General features: G+C 43.6%; 1 protein-coding gene and 1 non-coding gene across 2 annotated transcripts in view; both read right to left on the reverse strand.

The window, feature by feature from the left end:
* Positions 1-24,310, reverse strand: part of NCKAP5 (NCK associated protein 5) — an 878,246-nt gene that overhangs the window by 809,780 nt on the left and 44,156 nt on the right. The window contains 1 exon segment of the mRNA XM_027590996.2: positions 14,344-14,473. Coding sequence (XP_027446797.2) covers positions 14,344-14,412 — 69 coding nt within the window. The 5' untranslated portion in view covers positions 14,413-14,473.
* On the reverse strand, positions 7,045-7,152 carry LOC113921173. Its single transcript, XR_003519569.1, has one exon. It is a non-coding gene; the product is annotated as a U6 spliceosomal RNA (small nuclear RNA).

Genomic DNA, 24,310 nt, shown 5'->3' on the forward strand with positions numbered 1-24,310 from the left:
ACACAATGTGATCACACACTGAGGGGAAGGTGTGGTGGGCCCCTCCTCTTTCCATCCCGGGATTCAGAATCCTCAGTATCCTGAGCCGATGGCTGGATCTCGGTCTCTTTGCCTCCTCAGAACACACCGGTTCTGGGCTTCATTTTCTCAAAGTCCTTTCTCAAGTGAATGACAATTGGATAAGCTTTATGTCAGCCCTTTCAAGTGACATAAATACAGTTCACTTTAGCACTTAAAAACTAATTTTAATTCTAGAATTTCAGTACCATTCAGAGCTCACATCTAAGGTACCAACATACCCAAGCAGAGGATTAGGCCTTAATTAGAAGCAGGCTGTAAATATTATATGAGGACCCTGGTGTTTCTGCTCGGTTTAAGTTACACTGACTTCCAATCATGCATTTTATCTTTTGGCATGCATACATAGGTGCCCAATAAATGTTACCTTTGGTGATAATAAAACAAAAACCTAACTTTCAAAAGTGAAATAACTAAAAGACCATTGTCTGCATTCTTGGCAGTGGCCAGAGAGCCAGTTTTCCCAAGTCAGCAGCCTCTGAGGAGGCTGGCCAGGGGCCAATTCCCAGGGTTGGCGCATTCCTGGGGCCTGGCAAGAGGCCACTGGGACCCTGTTTCCTCTTTCATTCTCTTTATGTAGTGGAAAATCTTTCCCGCTTCGAACCCTCCGAGCCTGTCTTCCTCCATCCAAGCAAAGAGAGAGAGTCGCATGGGAAATGATCTCCAGCCCCTTCCCCAAATCGAGTCTCCTACTGCTCGAAGTTGGCACAGCTCAAAGCGACTGAAGGCAGAAGACAAACAAAAGAGGGCTCTGCAGCCCAGTCTCCAGCCTGATTCTATCAGGGGCACAGGGCCCGGGGCCGGGGCCCCAGCAGGGCCCCGCGTACGGGGAGTCATTGTACGCTTGTTCAGAAGGCTATGGGCGCTCCTGGAAGCCTCTGGAATAAAACTGCCTGTTATAAATAGACATTGGCTAAGCTTCAAGGGTGAGAGCAGGAGGCCAAAAGTTCCAGAAAAATATAACGCTCCATATAAGAAGGTCTGGAGTACAGCTCATTAACAGGGGACGACTGAGGCAGCTGGCCTCAGAAGAAAGGAATTCACGGTTTGGTCAGATACAACCTGTAGTTAATACCTGGTGAACATGTCTGGCTGATAACATCATGGATATGCCATCGGTTTTTAAAACACCGTATACGAATATACGCAAACCAACATTGAGACAAAAATCTTTTCTGAATGTCTCCTTCCATCTGCAGACAAAGAAAACTGGGCCATCTGGAGTCGCTGAGTCAGCTGGCTCTACACATTTGCAGCCTGGAGGAGGTGGCCCACAAAAGACTAGGCTGTGTGCTCTGATGGAATCTCTTCCCTTGATTCTCCTAACAGCCCGTGTTCTTTCTACTACATTACATGCAATCTCTTTCCTCCGCACTTTTTTAAAATGAGGGCTCTGGGGACAGCTGGGTGGCTCAGTCCAGTGTCTGACTCTTGATTTCAGCTCAGGTCATGATCTCAGGGTTGTGGCATCGAGCCCCACATCATGCTTCATGCTGGGCTTGGAGCCTGCTTAAGATTCTTTCTCCCTCTGTCCCTCCCCACTCATGCTCTCTACAAAAATTAGAATAGAATAGAATAGAATAGAATAGAATAGAATAGAATAGAATAGAATAGAATAGAATAGAATAGAATAGAATAGAAAAATAAAATAAAATAAAATGTGCTCTGCACACAGTAGGCTCTTCGTATGTGTTTCCTTCTGAAGCTGCCACTGCTGCTTATATTTTTGAAAGGCTGAAGTTTAACAGCGAGGAATGCCATCAGAGCTATAATACAATACTTTCCATTTGCATAGAGTCCTACAGTATCTGAGACAATTTTCTTGATCTTTATTTCCCTTTACACTCATGGCAACCCCACTATTGATGACACAGAGACTCAGAGAGTTTAAGAAACTTGCTGAACCCACACATCTACTGAAGGGCTCCCCTCAACTTCAAATCTGCAGACTTAGAGTTCTAATGCAATGATCAATCCGCTATATTATACTCCTTGTACCCCAGCTACCCCACAACATGTAGGTAGCCCTGCACTAGGCATTTTTATCAGGACCTCGGAGAGAAGACCGTGTCACTCACTGGCCATTTGGAACTTGTATTGTGAAGGTGTCACATCATACTGTTCTAGTTAAAACCAAGTTGGTGAGTCCAAGGGAATGGGCTAGAAAACAACTCATAGGAAGCTATTTCTAATAACAGAGAAATAGTAACCTAAGCTGGTTTAGGGTAGCATTTTCTTCTTATTCCAGACTAGGTGTGCTGTAGATAGATTATAATAGGATAAACATGCTGGACACTTTCTGTTGGCCCCTACACACCCACTCTCCATCCTTCTCTACACTCCTCTGGACTGCAGGGTGCTCCATAGGCCCATTTTCCTCTGGTTTCCAAATGGGTTCAGCAAATGGGAGGTTCCAGAGGGCCCTGGAGAGGGGGAGGGGAGGTGGGAGTTTTCATGCCCCAGTCCCCTCCCTGCTGGGCCAACACTGGTTGGCTGCAACCCTCCGCCTAAGGTGACACTTGCTACCAAGGGGCTCTCTCCTTCTGGCCACGTGGTTGCATGGCCACATCAACCCCTTGCCCTGTTATCTCGTTGAGTTCCCTACCTCACACTCTGCCTTTTAAGAGACCTTTTATTAAACTGTCCTCCATCATCGGGCTTGAGCAAGCCATCTGTTTCCTCCTAGGACTTCAACTGATGCAGTGAATAATGAAATAGTATTGTTGATGCAGTCTTTGTAGGCAAAACTGTGGAAAGTTCCCCAGGTCCTCCTAAGAGGAAGGGAAATGCTAACCACATTAGACCTGGCTCTCTCCTACCCTCACTTCCTCTTTGCTAGACCTCACCAAACCAGGAAGTAGGTCAGATAACCTGCCTCAGGGGCCCACCAGCAGAGCTCTAAACTTGGCCCAGGAGATCTCTGGGTAGCTACCCACCACCGCCATCTAGCTAGAACTCCACATAGGGAGGTGGGAATGACAGCACTAGCCACATCCCAATCACATCTGGGTGGTAACTTCAAAGACTTCCAGCTCAGCCTTTAACCCATTCACATCAGATTACTGGAAGCCTTCACGGCCGAACCATCCCCAGGGATGGCCGTCCTCTGAGAATAGCTCCTCCTCCCAGAAAGACCAACGGCCCCTGAACCTACTTATCCGCTGGCTCTGACAGATGGACTCCAGAATTTATCAGACCAAATGATTTTATTTCCCTCAACACATCTATGTGCATGAGAGCAGTCAATGAATTAATTATATTAGGAAACCTACCCAGCTGAAGACCAATTGCTTATGACTAAGGACCAAAAAGGTGCTGAAAAGACAGAAGGCAAGCAAACCTCAGAGACATCTTTGGAAATGGACAATTATGATCCATTAAGCCTAGTTAAGGAAGTGAAATTTATGAGGAGGAAACATCTGGAACTGCCTGGAATGTAAAGGAACCGGGAGGAACCACGGTTTGGGCTTGTAGAGAGCAGCCCAGACAAATGGGATTCCATGTTAGGAGAGAACTGCAAAATTAGTACATGAAAGGGACAGGATCGAGGCTGTGCATCTGGTGTTAAGCGAAGCGTTTTAATACAATGGCTCCTGGATTTGCTCTTGAAATATTAATTGAAATGGGGATGAGTATGAGGGCTGTCACATGAATAGAAAACTGGCAGAAAGATCATAAATACTGGCTAAGCTGAGCCAAGGCAATGGAACGTGGCAATGCAACAGAAATAATGAAAATGCTGCCTAATTCCCAGCTATGAACCCTGTGGCGGCTTAATAAATATGAATTGATAATAATGAACTACAGTACAGGGTGGTAAATCGGCGTGAGACAGGCTGATGAAATGCAACTAATATATATACAGTTAGTACAACACACACTGATAAATGAGAGGAAAGGAAATCGAAATGATTCAGCTGTGCGATGCATCGTGCCTGCACCAGGAAGTGTGGGTAAGAGGATGGGGGAGGGGTGGCAAGCAGGGACAAGAGGAAAGTTAAGAGGATAATTCAGGATCACAACACAGCTTCCTTAGGGCCTCAGCAATTCCTCAAGTATAAGCCAGGCACCTTGGAATCATACTCTTTTCTTTTAAGGCACGGAGGTTTTCTCAATAAATTTCTGTTTCCGGGACCTCAAAGACACCATAGATTAAATGTGGAGCAATTTCACTGAGGGAAATATGAAAGCTCTCCTCCTTGGGAAAGCCCACCCTGATCAACACAGCTGGAAGAGCAACCTCCTTTTGAAATCCCATCACTCTTGTTCTTTGCACCACTGTAGACCTCCTGGTATCACTATGGTTTGTGTATTTGTGACTACACTTTGTAAAGCTTCGCAAAATGGAAATCATGCTTTGCATTTCTTAACACTCACAGAGATCTTCACCCTTAGTATTTCACAGTGCTTCGAGCTTAGTAGGTGCTCAATTCCTGTGCTGATCGATTAGAAACACTAGAGAGGAAAACACACACCTATAAGAGAGCTCATCCAAGCTGCCTCCTGGGTTTGAGGACCAGCTTCGAAGGAGATCGATGAAAGCTCTACCTCTTGTTATGGACAAAGCACTGGAGAATCTGCTGCAGGAACAATCTTAGGCTGCCAGAGGAGGATACAGAAACCTTGGTTGCCATGGAAACTTGTATGATCTGATGATTCCCATTGTTGAAAGATGGTGAGACACCAGGAGAATGACAAGCAGATTCCCCGAGCCCTAAGAAAACACAGAACATGCCAAGCGAACGTCTCTGCTCATCTGTACTTTTTTCTTAAGATGCAGTATCATCATCTATCAATAACAGCATTTACAAAGGGCCTTCCAAACATTTCCAGTTCCTATTTTGATTAAGTAATCTCTGAGATGCCAAGTATGCACAGAGCTACGTCTGAGGCAGGCAAACAGAACTCAGTGCAGCAGGTGGATACAGGTGATGGAGCCAGGTGCTTCTGAGATCCTGCTCTGTGACCTGGGTAAGGTAAGCCATCTGCGTGCAGGTCCTGTGGGCCAGGCCTGCTAGACTAATGGCAGAGGAAGCTACCCAACCATTCTCGGGTCACAGATACCTTTGAGAATATGATTATAGCTATGGACTCCCTCCCCAGAAAAATGTGCACATATGCACATACATATAAAATTTAATACATTATACTTCAGAGAATTCAAAACCCCTGGAGCCTTTCCAGAAATTTGCCCTATCGAGCACTCTGGAACTCAAGAGGGTCCAGGTATCATGTTAAGAATCTCTGATGCAAACACAAGTCTTTATACATAAGCTAGAATCATCTTTGATAAAATGGAAAAGGTTGCCATCTCAAACTTCTGAACCAGTGCTCAGTGCCTCCTCCAGGTAGTGCCCCCTTCCTCCATACCCAGTATCTCCCGCTACTGTGTACTTGGCTCATGAATGGCTACTCACTAGTAAGTTCACTCACTCACTCATTCATTGCACTGAGTGTTTTCCATGTGTCAGACTTTAGGGACCCAAATGTGAGTATGACATGCCTCATGCCCTCTAGGAGTCTACAGTTCAGCTCAGTCAGGGCTGATTTTGTTATCCAGGGGATACTGGGCAATGTCTGCAGACAGTTTTCGTTGTTACAGCTGGGTGAGGGGTGCTATTGGCATCCGGTAGATAGAAGCCAGGGATGCTGCTGAAAATCCTACAATGCCCAGAACACCCCCAACCCCACAACAAAGAAACACAGGGTCCAATATGTCAGATAGATTGAGAAACCCTGATTTAAGGTGGACAGTCATGAGACAAAGCGTTAAATGCGGTGATGAAGACCAGAGGTAAATATTATGGCAGCTCAGGAAAGGGCATTTTAATAAGAATTCTGGAATATATGGTTATGGTGGCAGACTGCCTTACTTTCAAAGACAGACAGAAGGAAGGTGAAGGGAAGAGGGGTCATTCAGGGTGAGCCATCACTGTAATGAAGGCAGACATTCCTTTGTGCGCCACCAGAGGAGGGGGTATCAATTTCAAGCGGTGAGCAAACAAATAGCATTTGGTGGGGGGATGTCCTCAGAGGAAATGATGTTGGTCTCTACCAGCCCTATCAGTCAGTGGCTCAGCCAAAAGAACATGCAATCATTAGATAGGCTCATCACTCCAGTTATAAATCCTGTTGCATCCTGGGCAACAGCTAGACTTTGGATGTGCCCTGTCATTCACCCAGTCAATATCCCCATCGTGTACATGTATACACCACAATGAGTCCTCATGTGGGTAAAAACACAAAATTATAGATAGAGGGTATATATCATGTATTCTATAGATATGCTATCATAAACTTTAATCTCTACGAAGTTGGTTCTAAGACCTGATTAATCAGAAAAAGCACAAGGCCAGAAATCAGACCTAGACCAAGTTCCAGCACATGCATTCTTTACTCCTTGCATCCTCCTCTCTCCCAACCTCTGCCCCTTCGACAGTTGTTTTCCTGAAATCAGGCCTGGCCTCCAGCATCAGCAGGCACAGAGATGGCAGGTGCGCTGAGACACCTGTAAACCTGTAGCCCCGTTGAAGCTGGGGCTGTTTAACGTTGGAAAGTACCAGGCAAGGAGCTCCCGGTCACTGGCAAACAAGGTTTTCTGCTTCTGAGCCCCTAGCTGTGGAGTGACAGCATGATCTGGGGGGATGGGGAATGGGAGGCCCGAAAGGAGCTGAAATCCCACGTCTACCGCACACCAGCCCCATAGCCCTGAGGAAGTTCCTTAACTTGTTAAGCTTCAGGTTTTTTTATTTGTAAAATAGGAATAATTAAAGTTCCTATCTTAAAGGGTCACCCTGAGTACTGAATGACAATTTCTATCTGAAGCGCTGACCAGAGTGTCTGGCACGTAGCAAGCCTCCGTAAATTTCAGCTATTCTCACCAAGGGAAGGGAGCCCCCGTGGTCCATTCTGGAGCCATCCTGGTTCATGCTTGGCTCCACTACCTGCACATGCTGAGCTGTCTGCTAAAGTGGCTCACACGTTAGACCTTACCATCGTCCTCGTGCAGGGGCCATGCGAATCTTCTTTCTCTGTATCATTCCAACTTTTAGTATGTGCTGCCGAAGCAAGCACCAAGATTTTTATTGTTTTTTCTTTATTTTTTTTAAGTAATCTCTAACCCCAACGTGGGGCTCAAACTCACACCCCTGAGAGTCACATGCTCTACCGACTGAGCCAGCCAGGCACCCCACTGGACTTTACCAGTCCCCACTGCCAACATAGTCTATGTCCACTGCTTGGGTGTATTCTATTTCTGTTCTTTCATCCTGCCTTCCATTCAGACCACTTCAGCAGCAATCCTGCTCAAATCTCCGGCCTCCCTCCCAGCACTGGTGGGTTCTGATCTTTTCTTGCTCATCTGGGGTCCCTTTAAGGCCCTGAGCAACCAGGTATTGGGGGCTGTACCTACCTGGCCAAGCCTCCCTTGTGTTCTCCCAGCCCATCCACACCAAATCTATCCAGAGCCCCCAGGGGTGTGTGCTGGGCAAGACATTCTTCTAGCATGTTCTTGACCTGCCATGATGGACTCAGCTAGGCTGTTGGGCAGATTCACTGGGTAAATTTTCTCTAAAGTATCTGATACTTTTCTCGTTCCACGGTCACCTGCTGTCAAGGAGTAGTCGTCAGATTCGGCACAACACTTTGGAAAGGTAGGTAACTCAGGCCAAAGCTGGTCTGTTCCCTACCTGTTGCTTTTTCCCAAAAACGGGCTTTGGCTGGATCCTCAGGAGACACCACACCTTTGGCTTGGGGATAAAAACCTCCCTCTTACTCACTGACCTTTCTCTACTTGATGCTCACTTGAGAAATCTCAAACAATCTTGGTATCAGAGCACAAAGGTCAGGCCTCCTGGTCAGAGTTACTGAGTGAACCATATTTCATACATGTTTCCATTAGTAGAAGGGATCAAGGGTAGCTAGGATTTGAGTCGCTGGAAACTTCCAGCAACCTAGGGGCCTGCGCTCTGTACAGCATCGCTATGGTGAGAGTAGCCCAATTACAGCACCAGGAAGAGTCGAGAAAGCTACAGGTATGCCTAAGCATTACAAAAATGCAGATTTTGGGGGCAGTAGCCACAATCCATGGGCTGCTCCGAGCAACACCAACAATGCCCCTATTTTCCATTTAGAAAAATTCTCAGTGAGCTCTGAGCTTTCTAAAATATTTACCTGTGCTCAAATGCATGCACGTGGGTACATACATCTCTGTTTGACATCCTAAACTTGCTCCTTTGCCTGCCTCAGCATATTGCGCATCCTTGGGGGTAAACACAAGTCACCATTCAGAAAGTTAGCACCCAGGAAAAGTGAACTAGACCTTCAAGTTTTCCATTTCTCTACCGTGTGTAGATACCTTTTAGAATCCAGCCTGCTGTCTCTATAAACCAACTTTAATTGGAACATAAGCCACGCCCATTTATTCATGCATTGTCTGAAGCTACTTTCCCGTTCCTGCAGCAGAGCTGAGTAGTTGTGACTGCTCAGCTGGCCTGGGAAGCCCAAAAGATTCACTATTTGGCTTTTCACAGAATTTGCTGAAACCCTGCTTTAGAATTCCTCCCATCACTAACCAGGGGTGAAATCACTGAAGATAAAGCAGTAGAGATTTACATTTGTGAATTTGTCAGGGTTCTGTCCCTCTGTAAACATAACTATAAATGTAAGGATAAATACGGAGAGATTTATTATAAGGAATGGAGTCACGATTATAGAGGCTGAGAAGCCCCATAATATGCTGTCTGCAAGCTGGCAGCCCAGGAAACCCAGTGATGTAGCTCCAAACCAAACCTGAAGTCCTGAGAACCAGGGGAGCCAAGAGTGTAAGTCCAAGTCCCAGTCCAAAGTCCTGAAAACGGGGTGCCGGGGTCCGAGGACAAGAGATGTCTCAGCTCAGGCAAAGAGCAGGTTTGCCCTTTCTCTGCCTTTCTGTCCTATTCAGGTCTTCCGTCAATCTGGTGATGCCCGGCCACAATGGTGAGGGCAAACTTCTTTACTGGATCTCCTGATGCAAATGCTACTACTCTCCTCTGAAAACACCCTCACAGACACACCCAGAAGTAATGTTTTGCCAGGTACCTGGGCATCTTTGAGCCCAGTTAAGTTGGCACACAAAATTAACCATCACAATTTGATATAAGGAAGAAGTTTCTCTGGGAAAAAAATAATTCAGCAATGAAATGAGTTGTTAGCAGAGGGTATAGGACAATATCTTTGGGTTGCCCCTTCTCTGCTCACCCACCAAATTCTCCCCATTGCTTCAGCTGTAGTACATGTGCTACCGAAGCAAGCTCTTGAATTGCTTCAGAGCACGTTCTAACTCCAGGTCCTCCTCCACGGTGCTCCTTACACCCTCCCCCCATGCCTCGGTGCCTCTCAGAGTCAATGCCACACCATTTCCCTCCTCTGTGTTATATCACTTTTCCTGCTGATTAGGTCAGCTTCCATAAACAAACTATTGTCTTGTATCAGTCAGGGGGCTCCGTAGGAAAATGATGGCACAGGCAAATCATCTAAATTGAGAAGATTTTGGTAAAGGAACCACACAACAAAGTGTGGGCAGACCTAAAGCAGACCAACATGAGACGAACTGGCAACATCCAAGAGTCATTACTACCAAGAAACCTGAAGGAACACAGGGAGAGGGAAGACACCAGAACACAGACAGAACTGTGGTTTTGTGAGCCCAACAAAAGCTGTGACCTTAGGCAGAGCTGTCCAGTCACTGTGGCCCAGGATCAGGCAAGGAGAGAACAGGAAAGCCATCAGCTTGACACCTCTCTCTTCCTGACCTCTGATCTCATGCTAGGTCCCCCTCATTGGCCAAACCCAACTAGATGCCAGAAGACATAGGATCCTGTTGAAAAGGTCTGTGTGGTACATCCTCCAGGGGTGCACAGCCAGGCAGAGAAGGATGGGGTGGATCTGGAGGGAAAAGTGGTGACTATCCAGAACATCCCATAGCAACTACAACATCTTAAATGTAAAGCAGGTTTTCTAGTGATGCTTATTGTTTGGCTTAATGTGTGCCCGTGGAAGGCCTAATCACTAATAGTTTGGATACAAACCGAGAGGCTGAAGGATGAATGGAGGGACTTGGTGTGGGGCCTTTCCTGCTCTCATGAGTTTATCAAAACTGCCCTCCTGTCAGAGCTGAGGATCTAGTGTGGCCAACGTTTCTCTTCCTTCTGGAAGGGGAAAAAGGAACGGGGTACCACGAAAGAATTTGTCGTTCATGATAGAAACTTACTTCCACCCTTGCCTAAAAGCAAAAAGTAATTTTCCCTCAAATTAAAAGGGAATTTCTGCTATTGGAATGTGAGCTGGTAAAAATAAAGAAAGAGAGAAATAAAATAATTCACTCCCCAGCCTTCTCATCAGCTCAATGCTATCACAGCCACACGTATCAAATAGCTATACGGGCAGCCTGGGAATGATTTTTTTGCAAATAAAAAAGCACAGTGTGAAATGCTGACTTTTTCTGATCAAAAAGCATCCTGGGGTGGGTGGAACAGCTTTGGGTCAAGAAGAGGCCTCGATTTCTGGGGTGATTTTTACTGTTCTCAGAGAGGAGACTGTTCTTGCTGCAAATGTGCAGCTCCTCGGCACACTCCTACTGGTGAAGGCAAACTTGTAGTCACTTGTCTTTCTCTCAGGGTACTTACCCCCCACAATGAAACATATTTTTCATTTCAGTTTCACTTACCTGTCACTTTCTTCTTAAAAAGGGTGATTTATCAAGTAAAAAAATCAACATCAAAGAACACTTCAATGCTACTGGGGTACATGCGCGCACGCACGCGCGCGCACACACACACACACACACACACACACACACACACACACTCAAACCCTCCCGTGTCCTGTCCTTAAGGCAAAATTGTGACTAAAAACCACAAGCGACCATCCCCCAATGGGGAGCTTTTTTCAGTGTCTGGACTGTGAGTTTCTTTATTCTGTGGTTCCACCAGCCTACAAATTTAAAAGCTGTTGCAAGGGAGCTATAATTTCTACTCAACACTTCATGATTTGATTATGTAAAATAAAAAGTATAATGAAGTTAATAGTACCTTATTCTTACTGTACGTTATGAGGAATTTTTTCCTGCAAAATGTGAAAGTGGAAATTACCTCTGGGCCTTCTAATTCTCAAAAATGTGGGTCATAATGATTACTGTGGTGGAATTTCAAGACTTAAGATTTAGTATATTTCTCTTTCCTCTATTCAGTTTTCCAAAGGGACGTCTCTTTTTACTGGGATTTTATGCAGTAAAATGTAAGGAAGTGAAGTGAGGGGTAGGAGACCTGCATCGTACGCTACTTGTGGGACCTCGAGAAAAACATTGAACCTCACTGAGTAATAACTTCTACAGAGTGAGGAGACTGGATAACCCAGTTCCAATATAGCATTCTAGGATTTAAAAAAATAACATAAAATGGAATAAAGTAAACATGCCTTGAGAAAGATGTCAGGTGTTTCGTTCACCTTGTATTTTCCAGGAACCCTTTTCCAGAATTATCACCTTGTGTTTCTCTCCCAGTCATTTGTGTGATTTCAGCAGGGAGCCAAAGAGGAGGGCAATGTCTTGGGTTCAAGTCCTTTACAGGCCAGTCAGCTTTGAGCTCATCCCTGTCTACCTCTCTTCCTGATGGTCACAAGAGAATTCACTCAAGGGACTCTCAGTGGGTCTCACTCTCAAAACACCAACTCAGAACAAGTACTCTTGCTGTCACTGCCTCAGCATCTTATATGAAGAAAGAACATAACACTAAAACAGAAGGCAAATTTACAGTCACATGGCCTAAACTGTATAACTTGGAGTGGCATTTAAGGCCTCCCATCCCCCAGGCCACCTACTCATAAGAGAGCACAGTTTCAGGATTTTCCCAATTATGCACATGCAGACATAACACTTAATCTACCTCCAAGAAACAAGGAAGATATTTCGCTAGTGTAAAAACTCTCCTTACGCATCATTTGGGGAGATTTAATAGGACTGTTTCTCAGGTGGTGCCAAGCAATGGGTACTTATTTTCACAGTGTTCTTTTAGGCTGTTAAGTCAGAATGGATCTGCAGGCCCCACAAGACTCAGGGTAGAGCCATGTGCCATGGAAACCCAAGCTTGGTTTTGGGTTTTCAGCTTGCACTGCTACTATGACAGGCTTTGATTTATGCTCACAGTCAAGCCTGTCCCTGAGCAAAATTTAAATATGGACAATGGTTTCATTGAGGCTCTTTCCTCTTTCTCTGATTTTCAGGTACCTGATGCTCTCATGGTAATTCACTGCCTCTCACCTCCCCACCCCAACGCAGTCCTGCATCCCAGCAATCTGTGCTCTGCATCCTATTGTTTACCAATTCCCTCAACAAAATTTCGCTCAGCTGCCTGACATTTGGGAAAGATCCAAGATATTTTATTAATGAGTGCTACTATGAATTATTGAAAGACAACAGCTTAGCATGCTTGCACTGATAGCATCTTTGCATATTCTCCAGCAGGGAAGGTAGAATTTGGGACTTTAGGGACTAATCAGCAAGGATATTTTGGGGTTAAGAGAATGTTTCCTGCAGGGCACCTGGGTGGCTCAGTCAGTTAGGTGTCTGACTCTTGATTTCGGCTTGGGTTGTGATCTCGGGGTTGTGGGATTGAGCCCAGCATCAGGCTCTATGCTTAGCCCAGAGTCTGCTTATCCCTCTCCCTCTGCTCCTCCCCCCCACACTTGAGCTCTTTCTCTCTCTCATAATAAAAAAAGATTTAAAAAGAGAACCTTTCCTGTGCTGTTCATACTATATGGGCATCTCTGTCCTCTGCTTAGGTATATGACAGACCCTATTGGCAGGTTAATAGGTAAAAAGAGTTTTCTTTGGGAAAGGAGAGGCTGAGAAATTATCTTTTTATCCTAAGTTTCCCCAGAAACTATCCTCAGGGAATAGATATTTGCGCGCGCGCGCGCGCGTGCGCGCGCGCGCGCGCGCGCACACACACACACACACACACGCACACGCACACACACACACACACGCACGCACACACACACACACACACACACACACACACACACACACACACACACACACACACACACACACACACACACACACACACACACACACAGGCTATTTGCATCACATTCGACCCAGAGACAGAAAGACCTAAGAGATGAGAAAAGGGCACATCCATGGGGAGGAGAATCTAAAATGCTGTGAAAGTTCTTAGCCTCTGAAGGTAGGCTGGTCACTGCACGGCCCACACAGACACAGAAATTGAATCTAAAAACAAGAGAGGAACTAGACACAAAAGTTTAACGTAATCCTTTTCTCCATTCCCGGAAACTCACATCCAGGAACAGTTTGTGACATTAAGCCTCAGCAATGATGGGGTAACTAGCCAGTCTATACACTGGCAGAGCCAGACCTATAGCCGCAGAGTGGGAAAAGTGCAACTCACAAATCCAGTCAACAAATATCTGATTGGATACCTACTCCGACCCAGACTCCCAGCCAAATGCTGGGAGCACACAAATGAATAAAGCACATCCTTCCACATCATGCAAAAGAAGGAGCTGAGCTAAATCTCTATTTCAGTAAATGAGCAAAAGAGAAAGGAGTGACTCACTTGATTTCTTGCTCTGGTCACATGCATTCGGGAAGAGAAGAGGTGATGCACACATCTGAGCTCAGAGAACAGCCAACCTTCCAGAATCAGGGATTTAGTCCCTTTCCTTGGACTAACCAGATTCTCGTACACGAAAGCAAACACAACCAGGCTGTTAAGAATGATGCTCATCAGCATTCACACTCTTTGAAAGAAAGTTCATAAACAATTGAACCATGGTACGTACCTAAGAAGATCTCAGAGACTCTTCACTCTTCAATATTTGAAGCTCTATTAAATTCTTACTCAACTTATCCCCAAATGAAGATAAATGGGTGATGGAACAACTATATATAGGCTTGGCATTTGGCATCAGCTTTACAGTAGTGTTTTTGTATAGGTTAAAGTCTACTTCAGCTGGAATTAATGTAATTATATATAATGTTGACAGATTATGACATTTGCCTATTAAGACACTCTACAAACATTCCAATAATTTGCTGGCTTTTGACTTTGTAAAAAAATAAATGAAAGCAAATCCCAGGGGATATGGCTAATGGGGTAACTGGAATAGAGGTTTCAAAAGCACAGGGTTCAGGAAATAACAGTCAAAGAATAATGCATTTTAAGCCAAAACATATAGAGTGGTAAATGAATATTTAGTACTTACCACAAGACTGCTGTCTAGAGACAGCCTTTTTCCAAAGTCCCTTTTCTCAAGCTGCCTCTTTCCCTCCATGGGTGAAGTTATTTATTTTCCTTTGTGATTTATAAGAATTCCCCTTCTGTTTCCAGGGTCACTGCAAAAAGTGAGCATGTGTTTTACCATCCAACTGAATAGTGCTTAGACCCTTGTTTTTAGCTTTCTAACCAGAAACAAGTGTTGCGGCCAAAATACCCAGACCCGAATCACAAGTGCAGAACTGGGCTCTCTCAACTCAAAAGACCTCTCTCCATGTTGCAAATGTCAGTCGTCTTTACAGAGGCCCCTGTGTTTTTATAGATCTTGCTAATGGAGTTGGGGAATGGGTTTGCAGGTTGAATCAGCAGACTGTGGATAAAAGCAAACAGTCTGTTTCATGCCACGCTTGCTCCACACCCATCCTCCCTCTATCAGCCAGAATCATTCTGTTACTGTGCACATAGATGCTGTCTGCAAATTCCATGAGATCAAACTGACAAAACCAGGCTCCCTGACCAAGAGTGGCTGAGCCCAAGGCCCGAGGAGAGGAAACTGAAACCTAAACATTACTGCCAATATTTCATTGTAAAATATTTAATTTAAACAGTTGTGGGGACCATTATAAGATACGTTCCCTCTAGGACAGGTGGATTCCACATGAACGGTGGAGGGCATGTCACTGTCAAGGAGTATCTGAATGCCCACTGCATTTTACTCCATCAGATATAGTTAATTCCTGTACTCCACTGTGGTTGCTAGCTCTAGAATGACTAAGTGTCCCAGTTAGTAGGGAATATATTGTGTGTATTAGGCACTAGCTTCCAGTCTGCACCAAGATATAAATGGCCTGAAGTAAAAGAAACAGGTTTTAGTCCAGGCTTTCCTACCCATTCCCCAAGTAACCTTGGACAAGTCATTCAGCCTCTCTGAAACTCACCTTTCTAACCTGCAAAAAACATGTAGACGTACAATGATTTAAAGGCAATAAACTACAACTTACATGTAAGTTATAATTATGCGCAGATTACATCAAAAACCAGTTAACCTTAAATACTAAGTTAACATAATCCTAATACATCTTGGATGATTCAGGAGGCACTTGGAGGTACAGAAATTGCTCATAATCCACACAAAACATATAACCATTGTCCTGCTATTGAAGAAAAGCTGAACTTAATAACATACTATGCCAATCAGCTTTTGATAAAATTGAAAATAAATATTATCCGCAGCCCCTCAATTGCTCCAAATCTAATGAGGATGTAACAGAACCTGACCTCATGGCCCCCAGCATATGGCCTTTTGCTCTTTGTTTCGCCCACCAGGAGGAGGGCTGGGACAGCGATGTCCCAGACAGGGTATGCCCAAATGATGGTCAGTGGTAGGAAACCCATACACTCCCCGGCCGTAGGCTCTCCCCTCCATCTGGCACCTCTCACTTGGAGGAACACCAAGTTCAATTCATGACTCGTCCACTCGGAATCTCTTGGGAGTCCATTCTGAATTTCGAATCTAAAACCAAGTTTTTCAGCATCACGTTCAAGGTCTACTTCCTGCCAAGTAGCCTTTTACAGTCCCTGAATATGCAAGGCACATTCCTGAGACCACGCTTTGGATCACACCCCTCACCTCCATCGGGTCTAATTCTCGCCTCTGCAGTGCCTGGCGCAGGTCCCATCTCCTTCACAGGAGCTTCCTGGTCACCCCACTGGGCAAAGACTTCTTTCTCTCCCACACTTCATGGGAGTCCTTAGGGCCTTACTTATTAACCACCTAGCACAGTCTAAATATAGGAAGTTATTATTTGCTGGTTGGTAGAACCTAGTAGTTAAAAAAAAACTCTTTGGCAGTTTTTTCCAGAACAAAGTTAGTTGCATGCTATTACTATCGGGAAAACTATTAGTCCAGTAAGATTTGTTTTAAGGGCTTGCCTTTCCTATCTTTAGCTGTTTCCATCCACTTTGCTGCCCCCTCCTCATCTCAGTATGAGATATATGTGCTGTGTGCACTCACTGGTAGCTCAGAATACTCTCTGTAATGATGGCTCCAGCTAGAGGGACTACTCAGGGCCTGAGATTTCTCCCTCCATCAAAAATATACCCCCCAAGTCATTTTCTTGTTGTCTTTTCTCATTTATATATTTCTCACCCTACTACATCGTACTCCAAAGAGCCCTGGCATTTGCTAGGTCACAATAGATAATCCTTCAGCGGGTAGCATGTATTTATTAAGTACCTAAAGTATGAAGGACCCAATACTTAGGTGTTAGTAACACAGCCGTGTGCTAGGCTCCTGCCTTGGAACTTCATGGAAGATACAGGAAATAAAGAAGCAAACAAACAACTTTAAACTGTGAGAGGTACCTGCTTACGAAGGAAATAACCCTCAGGAGGCAGTATTACGGAGTGTCAAGCATGTGGAAGGGGAGAACATTTTAGACGGAATGATAAAAGTAGAATCCAGGTAAAGAGGTAAAGAGCATTGCAGGTAAAGAGCATTCCAGATAGAGGGGCCAGCCCTTCTGCTGGAAAAAAGCTGGAAGGAGGTTTGTGTGCCCCCAGAATAAGAAACCAGTTTTTAAAGAATGAAGAAGCTGGGAAGACAATGTGTAAGGAAAATTCCAAGCCATAAGTAACAATTACATCACACCAGGGTCTTGTAGGACAAGGTAACTTGTTTGTTCTGAGCATAACACTTAGTCTTAGGGTTTGATTACTCCTTACCAGCTGATAAAATTAAACAATTTAATCTCTATAGACCTCAACTGATTCATCTATAAGATGGCATTAATAATGGGACCTTCTGGGGTGCCTGGGTGGCTCAGTTGTTAAGCGTCTGCCTTCGGCTCTGGTCATGATCCCAGGGTGCTGGGATGGAGCCCCGCATCGGGCTCCTTGCTCCGCGGGAAGCCTGCTTCTCCCTCTCCCACTCCCCCCTGCTTGTGTTCCCTCTCTCGCTGTGTCTCTCTCTGTCAAATAAATAAAATCTTTAAAAAATATGTAATAGGACCTTCTTCATAGTGGGGTTGTTGTGATGATTAATGAGATGATCCATTTAAAGGGTTTTCCCACTACCTGAGAGGTAGTAGGTAAGCTTTATATATCAGATATCTTAATCATCCCTTCCAGTGACTGGATTTTATGTTCCGTAATAGGCTGATGAGACTGTCATTTTGGGAAACAAGGATCCTTTTGACAGTTCTCAAACAGCCTAGTCTGCTAGGTGGAAGGCTGACTGAATGATTTAACCTGGTCAGTTTCTTTTCATACTTAATAGTGCCAATAATATAGGCAGAGATTGACCCTCAGGACATTCAGCAACTGAGAAGGCACAGGGATTGGCCAATCAGAAGGACATGGTCAATGGCAGGAAGGAGCACAGCTGTAGTCATGAGTCTGGCCAGTTACCACCCTAAATGTACGTACTACCCCCATCCCAAGAACTAGAAAATTCATGAATTATACCGTAAAGCAATCATGGAAAGGATCAAAGTAAAGTTATCCAAAAGGATCAACGCAAGACCACGCAAGAAACAAAATGGCAACCTGGATGTGTCAACATGAAAAGGGGAGGAGTTCACAAAGGAAAAGACAGGAAGGCTGACAGGCTCCACCTCCAGCATCATCAAGGAAAGAGATATGCCCACATTTACACATACCCAGAAAGGACTGCAAGTCTAGAGGGGACATGCATATGTCAGATCCCAGACACTTTGGTATTATGCTGGCCATTTGTATTATCCAACAAACTCCCCGGCTCAGAGACCACTGCCATAAAGCAACCTTCCAATTTTATTTGATTCCCATGTCCTTTTACTTATAGAAGAAGAATGTGCTGACCAGCAAATATAAGGAGGCAATCTTTTGGAAAGTTACATTTTTAATACAAATTTGCAATTCAGCATCTGACTCTTTACATTCATCATTTATTTGCTTGGTATATTAGTCAGCTTATGCTGCTAGTACAGAATATCACAGATTTGGTGGCTTAAACGATAGAAATGGATTTTCTCACAGTTCTGGAAACTGGAAGTTCAAGATCAAGGTGTTGGCAGTGTTGGTTTCTGGCGAGACATCTCTCCTTAGCTTGCATTTGGTCGCCTTCTGTATCCTCATGTGACCTTTTCCTTTGTACACATACTTGTGGTACCTCTTTGTTTTCTTTTTCTTATAAGGACATCAGTCCTATTGAATGAGGACCCCACTCTTAAGACTTCATTTAAGCTTAAATACCTCTTAAAAGGCCCTATCTCCAAATATAGTCCCTTTGGGCGTTAGGGTTTCAACATGAATTTTCAGGGGATACATTTCCATCCATATGAGTTAATGTCAGATTTCAAAGTCTGATCACATCTCAGGGTACTAATAAATTTCTGAGTCTAGAGCCTGACAGAAAACTCTGGGTATCAGTGGCTACTCCCAGACCCTATCCCTCTCAGCTGGTTAATTCACTGTTGGATTTCATGCCATCACTACCACCCACCCGTCCCTGCCTTCACCTGCTATACTCTTTTCTTTATTGCAGGTCTAGATGTGCAACCATTACCAAGATTTCTTAGTCAGTTGGCCAACCTGGATTCTGCCAATAAGAGGCAGTGAGAGATCAGAAGGCAGCAGGAAGAGAAAAGCCCTTCTGCTTCTAGCTGCAGAGAAGCAACATCAACAGCAGGTATGATCCAGTAACTTCTGTGATTCCTCCAAACAAGTTCAGTATAAAAACAGGCAGTAGCAGCTTCCTACTCTTTGAGTACCACCAGCTTATGCCTTTTGCTCCTCCAGCTTTTCCAACAGTTTCATTAAAAAATTCCTTGCATTAACTCTATCCCTGCTTGAAATATCTAGAGTAGTTTCTCTTTTCCGGCTTGACAATAATTGATTCACACCCCGTGGAGATACTGTTGGACAGGCAGCCAGCCTTCCTTGGGCAACTCTGGGTCTCCTTTTTGTGAGCCTTCTAAGCAATAGTGTGGAATTAAAAATCCTACCAGACACTAAGCTCCTGGAGAGCAGGGACAATATTTTAAGTTCTATGTTCTCCTAGGTGGTATAATGCTTGATGCAGAGCAACATGGTAGACACTCAATGAGGATTTGTTGTTTGCATGAATAAATGAATAAATGAATGTTTACAGCTGTCTTTGTGAATACAGAAAAAGCAGGGTGGCAATATAACATTGCTAAAGAACTGCTATACACATTTATAACCCTGAAATCACTTTTATAGCCAAACACACAGACATACTCAAACCTCAAAGAAAACATTTTATCATGAGTTTAAAACTATTATCAACCTAAAAATTACTGCTTAGGACCTTCCTGAACTTACAAAATACCATAACTGAGTCCTGTTCATGCCTTTTCTATAGCTTCTAACAACTCTGGTTATGAAGAACACACAACTGCCTCCAAGCGATGGGTTGGAAGCCTCTCCCCTCTTGCAAGGGGAGGAAAATGGTTAAAGAGTTGAAGGAAGACAGGATATTAAGCATCTATTTTGACTGATGGACATTGATACCGGTCTCCCCTCTCCTCTCACGTGCATCTCTCTCTAACTGATGAAAATACCATTTCTTGGTATCTGTAGGATCTGTGTTAGCCTTAATAAACTCTCTTTAATTTTCCTCACAGATAGTAATGGCCTTTCAATGCTAGACAGACCCTTTAGTATTCCTGAAGACGTCAGTGATTTCTTTTTTCCACCAGACTTTATTAACAGGCTGCGTAATTTTCAAGGGATTATAACCAAACAACACCATTAAATAAACCTCAAAGGCATATTTCCTTACATGCACATAGCCACACATATGAAGACACACTTATTCACACTCTCTCATACACTCACACGTATTCTGAGAACTTCTCTCCATGGCCGTTCCTGTCTCTCTGACTCCCCCACTCCCCACCTCTGCTTTGAAATTTTAATGGTAGTGCCTAAATAATGGAGGAAAAAAGGTAGAACCAAAGGCATTCCAAGATTTAGCTCTCAGTCCTCTTTGTCATGTAAACTTGAGGATGTTCCCTAACTTCTGTGAGTTTACACTTGCCAATCTGTTCTCACAGAGGTTGAGAGGTTACAATGAGACAGTGTACAAAGATATTTTTTCAGTCAGCTTCGTGAAGCAACAAACTATGCAAAATAGGATTGTTTGCAGCCTCATACACAACCAGAGAACAGAAATTGTGTAAAACTCATTGACACCATCCTCTGCAGTACCCAGCATCCTACATGGTATAAATCCTACAAAGAATGATTTCAAAATTGTACGTGCCACACGTTCTGCATGGAGCACTGGGTGTTACGCACAAACAATGAATCATGGAACACTACATCAAAAACTAATGATGTAATGTATGGTGGTTAACATCACAATAAAAAAATTTAAAGAAAAAAAACTGAACGTGCCACAGACAAATGAAAAGGGCAGCAAATCTCTTGTCCCCGACAAGGTATTTCATAGATCTCCAACCCTGGTTGCTCCTTAGAATCATCTGGGGACCTTGTAAAACATACCAATGCCCGCACGCCATCCCAGACCCCTTGAATCTCTAGGGGCAGGGCCCCCAGGCACCAGGGTAGGGTGACAGCAGCCTGGGTTGGTAACCACTGGTTGAAGCAGTGGTTCTCAAACTTGGCCATCTATTGGAGTCACCTGGGGGAGTACCAGAGCTCAAATCAATCAGGACTACCAGGGGTGGATGCGGTCATCAATACTTTAAGCTCCCCGAATGACACCAACATTCAGCACCAGTTCGAAAGGGTGAAGGTGTGCCCCCTTTCTTGGTCTCTTTCCCTTCCTCAAGGACCAAGGGACACGTGGTTGCTGACAGACTCAACTATCTTTCTTTAATCACTGCAACTAACAATTCTTAATGGGAAAACACTGACCCCAAAGAAGAATATTAGATACAAAAAATTTGGATCAGCATCTTCCTCTGTATGCTCATTCTGTCCAGCTCACTAATCACCCTGCTTAAACTGGCCTTTTGCTTCGTGCAAAAACTAATGTTGACTAAAGATAGAAATAGCATATCTAGATCCCAAATTAATGCACAAATAGAATCTTAAAAACTCAGAGTGAGGCCATCATTCAGAGAATGAAGGAGAGAACCTCCAACACCAAGGACAAGAGTGGAAGAAAATCCTGATTCAAATGCTCCCAGAACCACTCCTGCCTTTCTCCCCACTGTTCTCTAAGACTATTTTGCTCTCATTTCTAAGTGCAAAGAGTAGGAGGGAAGGGAGCAAACTGTGAATCTGTAAGATTTGCTTATAGCTACCAAATAGAACGTTTGAAACTCGTCAGCTTTTCTATTGAAGTCTTTTCATCCAGATGTATCAAAGTCCACATAAAGGAAAGCAGTTGGCTTTTCTTATACTTTAAATACATACACACAGCAGCTTCCTTTTAGAAGAGATGTTGGCTCGATAATTTTCTGCTATCGATACATCTATTCATAAGTACTCACACATGTATGTAAGTGTGTGTGGGTTGCACACATGTGGCAATGTGTATGAGTGTGTATGTGAATGCCCATGTGTGTGCACACACACTCTGAAGAGGAAACCACTCTCTTCATCCTGGACAGGAGAACAAAAAAAAAAAAAAATACCAAACAATGTGACTTACAACCACAAAATGTCTATTTAAATCCTAACAGCACCCTGAAACTGATTTAGAAGACTGCATGCGAACAGATTTCCCAAATGTGGCCCATCCTTGCAGATAAATTAGTGGCTGGAAACACTCTCTGCAGGATGTGACAACAGCTTTTTTCTTTGAAGTGGAGGAAAATCTTGCATGGTGATGAAAATTGATTTTAAAGAATGATTTCAAGGGCTCATGTTTATTAAGCTTCTCACCCTAGAAGCTACTCAATAGCTTAGAGCTGATAGTTTAAATGCCAGAAAGGAACCCTAAGAATTACTGCCTTGTGGTCTTACATAAACGGCTACCTCCAGCAAGCAACTAGGGAACTCTGATGCAGGCAGGGTCTGGAAATCTTTGCTGTTGCTCAGCATGCAGCTCAGCAAACTACAACAGTTAAAGAACTCAAGCTAATCTGAATCAAGTTCCTTGGGAGCGGAGGAAAGGGAAAACTCTTCAAACCTCTTAAAACATCCAAAATTCAATCATTTTCAACCCTTACTCTTTAAATATTTTTTTAATTGAGAGATAATTCACATACCATAAAGTTCAGCCTTTCAAAATATATAATTCAGTGTCAACCCCTTCTATTACCTGAAACTATTTATTCACTACAGAAACCCAGGTTACGATTCTCAGCTGGGACACAAAGGTTCCATCCATCCTGACTGTGCCATGTCCATATCATTTTGGGTAGCAGCATACTGAATAGTCCTGAGTTCAAATTCTCCAACTGAAAAGTTCTGTGATCATAAGCGATTTCTGTGAACTTGAGCGATTTATGTAATGTCGCTTGGTCTCAGTTTTCCCATGGATAAAATTAAAATACCAAGAGCAACAATCATCTTAAGGGAATGGCTCTGAGGTTGAAGATGCTCATTTTAAAATACTGAATAGAGGGGCGCCTGGGTGGCTTAGTTGGTTAAGCATCCGCCTTCACCTCGGGTCATGATCTCAGGGTCCTGGGATCGAGCCCCGCATCCAGCTCCCTGCTCTGTGGGGAGCCTGCTTCTCCCGCTCCTCCCTGCTCGTGCTCTCTCTCTCTCAAATAATTAAGTAAAATCTTCAAAAAAATAAAATAAAAGATAAAATAAAATACTGAGTAGATACTCAACAACCGTTAGTTATAACTCAACGGAATCCTTTTCATTCAGAATTCAATAATGATATTTATTCAATATCTGTTTTGGTCCCAGACCTCATTTTAGGCCCGAAGAGAGAGAAGAAGAAGAAAGAAAGATGTAAAGCACACATCCTCAAATTTTAAGGAGGAAGGGAAGATTTATATCATAAAAAGGTAAAAAAATGTGAATGAATGAATATTTTTGGTGCAAAGACTCACTTCCGGTTGGAATAATCTGTAAAACTTGCCTTCTTTGCCATTCAAATATTTCCAGCTGATTTCCAGACAGAAACTATTGCTACATTTTTTACAGTGTATTAACCAAAAGCTAAGAGACAGAATGGCAGGGCTTTGGACCAGGATAAGCATTTCAGCTCTGGCTGCTCTTCTCCAACCATCTGTTCCTTCCCTCCCAGTTCTTCTTAGTAAAGCTGTTCCCCCTGTTTGGTTCCCTCCTCTACCTCCTCTCCATTTATCGCTTTAAGAAACGTTTCTATTTCATTACATGAAATGCCCGTATGCTGCCCATGAACTCCTAAGGAGAAAGTCAGTGTAAAAATGAAACAGATAAATAACTTTTAAAAATAAATAAAGTGTGCACATAACCCCAGAGGACTGGAAGAATATTTAGTTAAGTGACTAGGGAAAAGAATTTTCACACTGTGTCATCTGCTAACGCTAATGAGTTAATTAAATTAGAAAAATTCCACAGCCAGAAGCAAAAACATCCAAATACGTGGGATGCTGGGGGAATTATAGACCATGCTACTAAATGCATTCTGTTCAAGTTTTTTTTTTTTTTTTTTTTTTCCCTTTGAGAAGACCGTGGAGAGCTACACTTAAAAAACCATCCAATTTCAAGAGTATTTTCCATCTGGGGCCAGTTGGGTAGAATGTGCTCTAAACTCTGCAAAGCCCACTGAAAGACAACATGACTTGTTAAGAAAACTGTTTATGGAAAACAATGTTTTGAAAAGATCCAGCACAAGGTTTAATTGTGATGTCCCCCTACATTACTGAATTCATTATTTTCCATTAAATGCTTTCATACACAAGTGAAAAGCCAAAACAATCCAGGAAATGTATATAGTCAAAAAAGTCAGATGACAATACATTTTTGTTAAGGCATTTCATGGTAATTAGAATGTTTCCAGCTACCTGGAAGCTTTTTTCTCTTTAAGAGTTTTT

The sequence above is a fragment of the Zalophus californianus genome, chromosome 3 (genome assembly GCF_009762305.2).
Source record: "Zalophus californianus isolate mZalCal1 chromosome 3, mZalCal1.pri.v2, whole genome shotgun sequence".
Classification (NCBI taxonomy): domain Eukaryota; kingdom Metazoa; phylum Chordata; class Mammalia; order Carnivora; family Otariidae; genus Zalophus; species Zalophus californianus.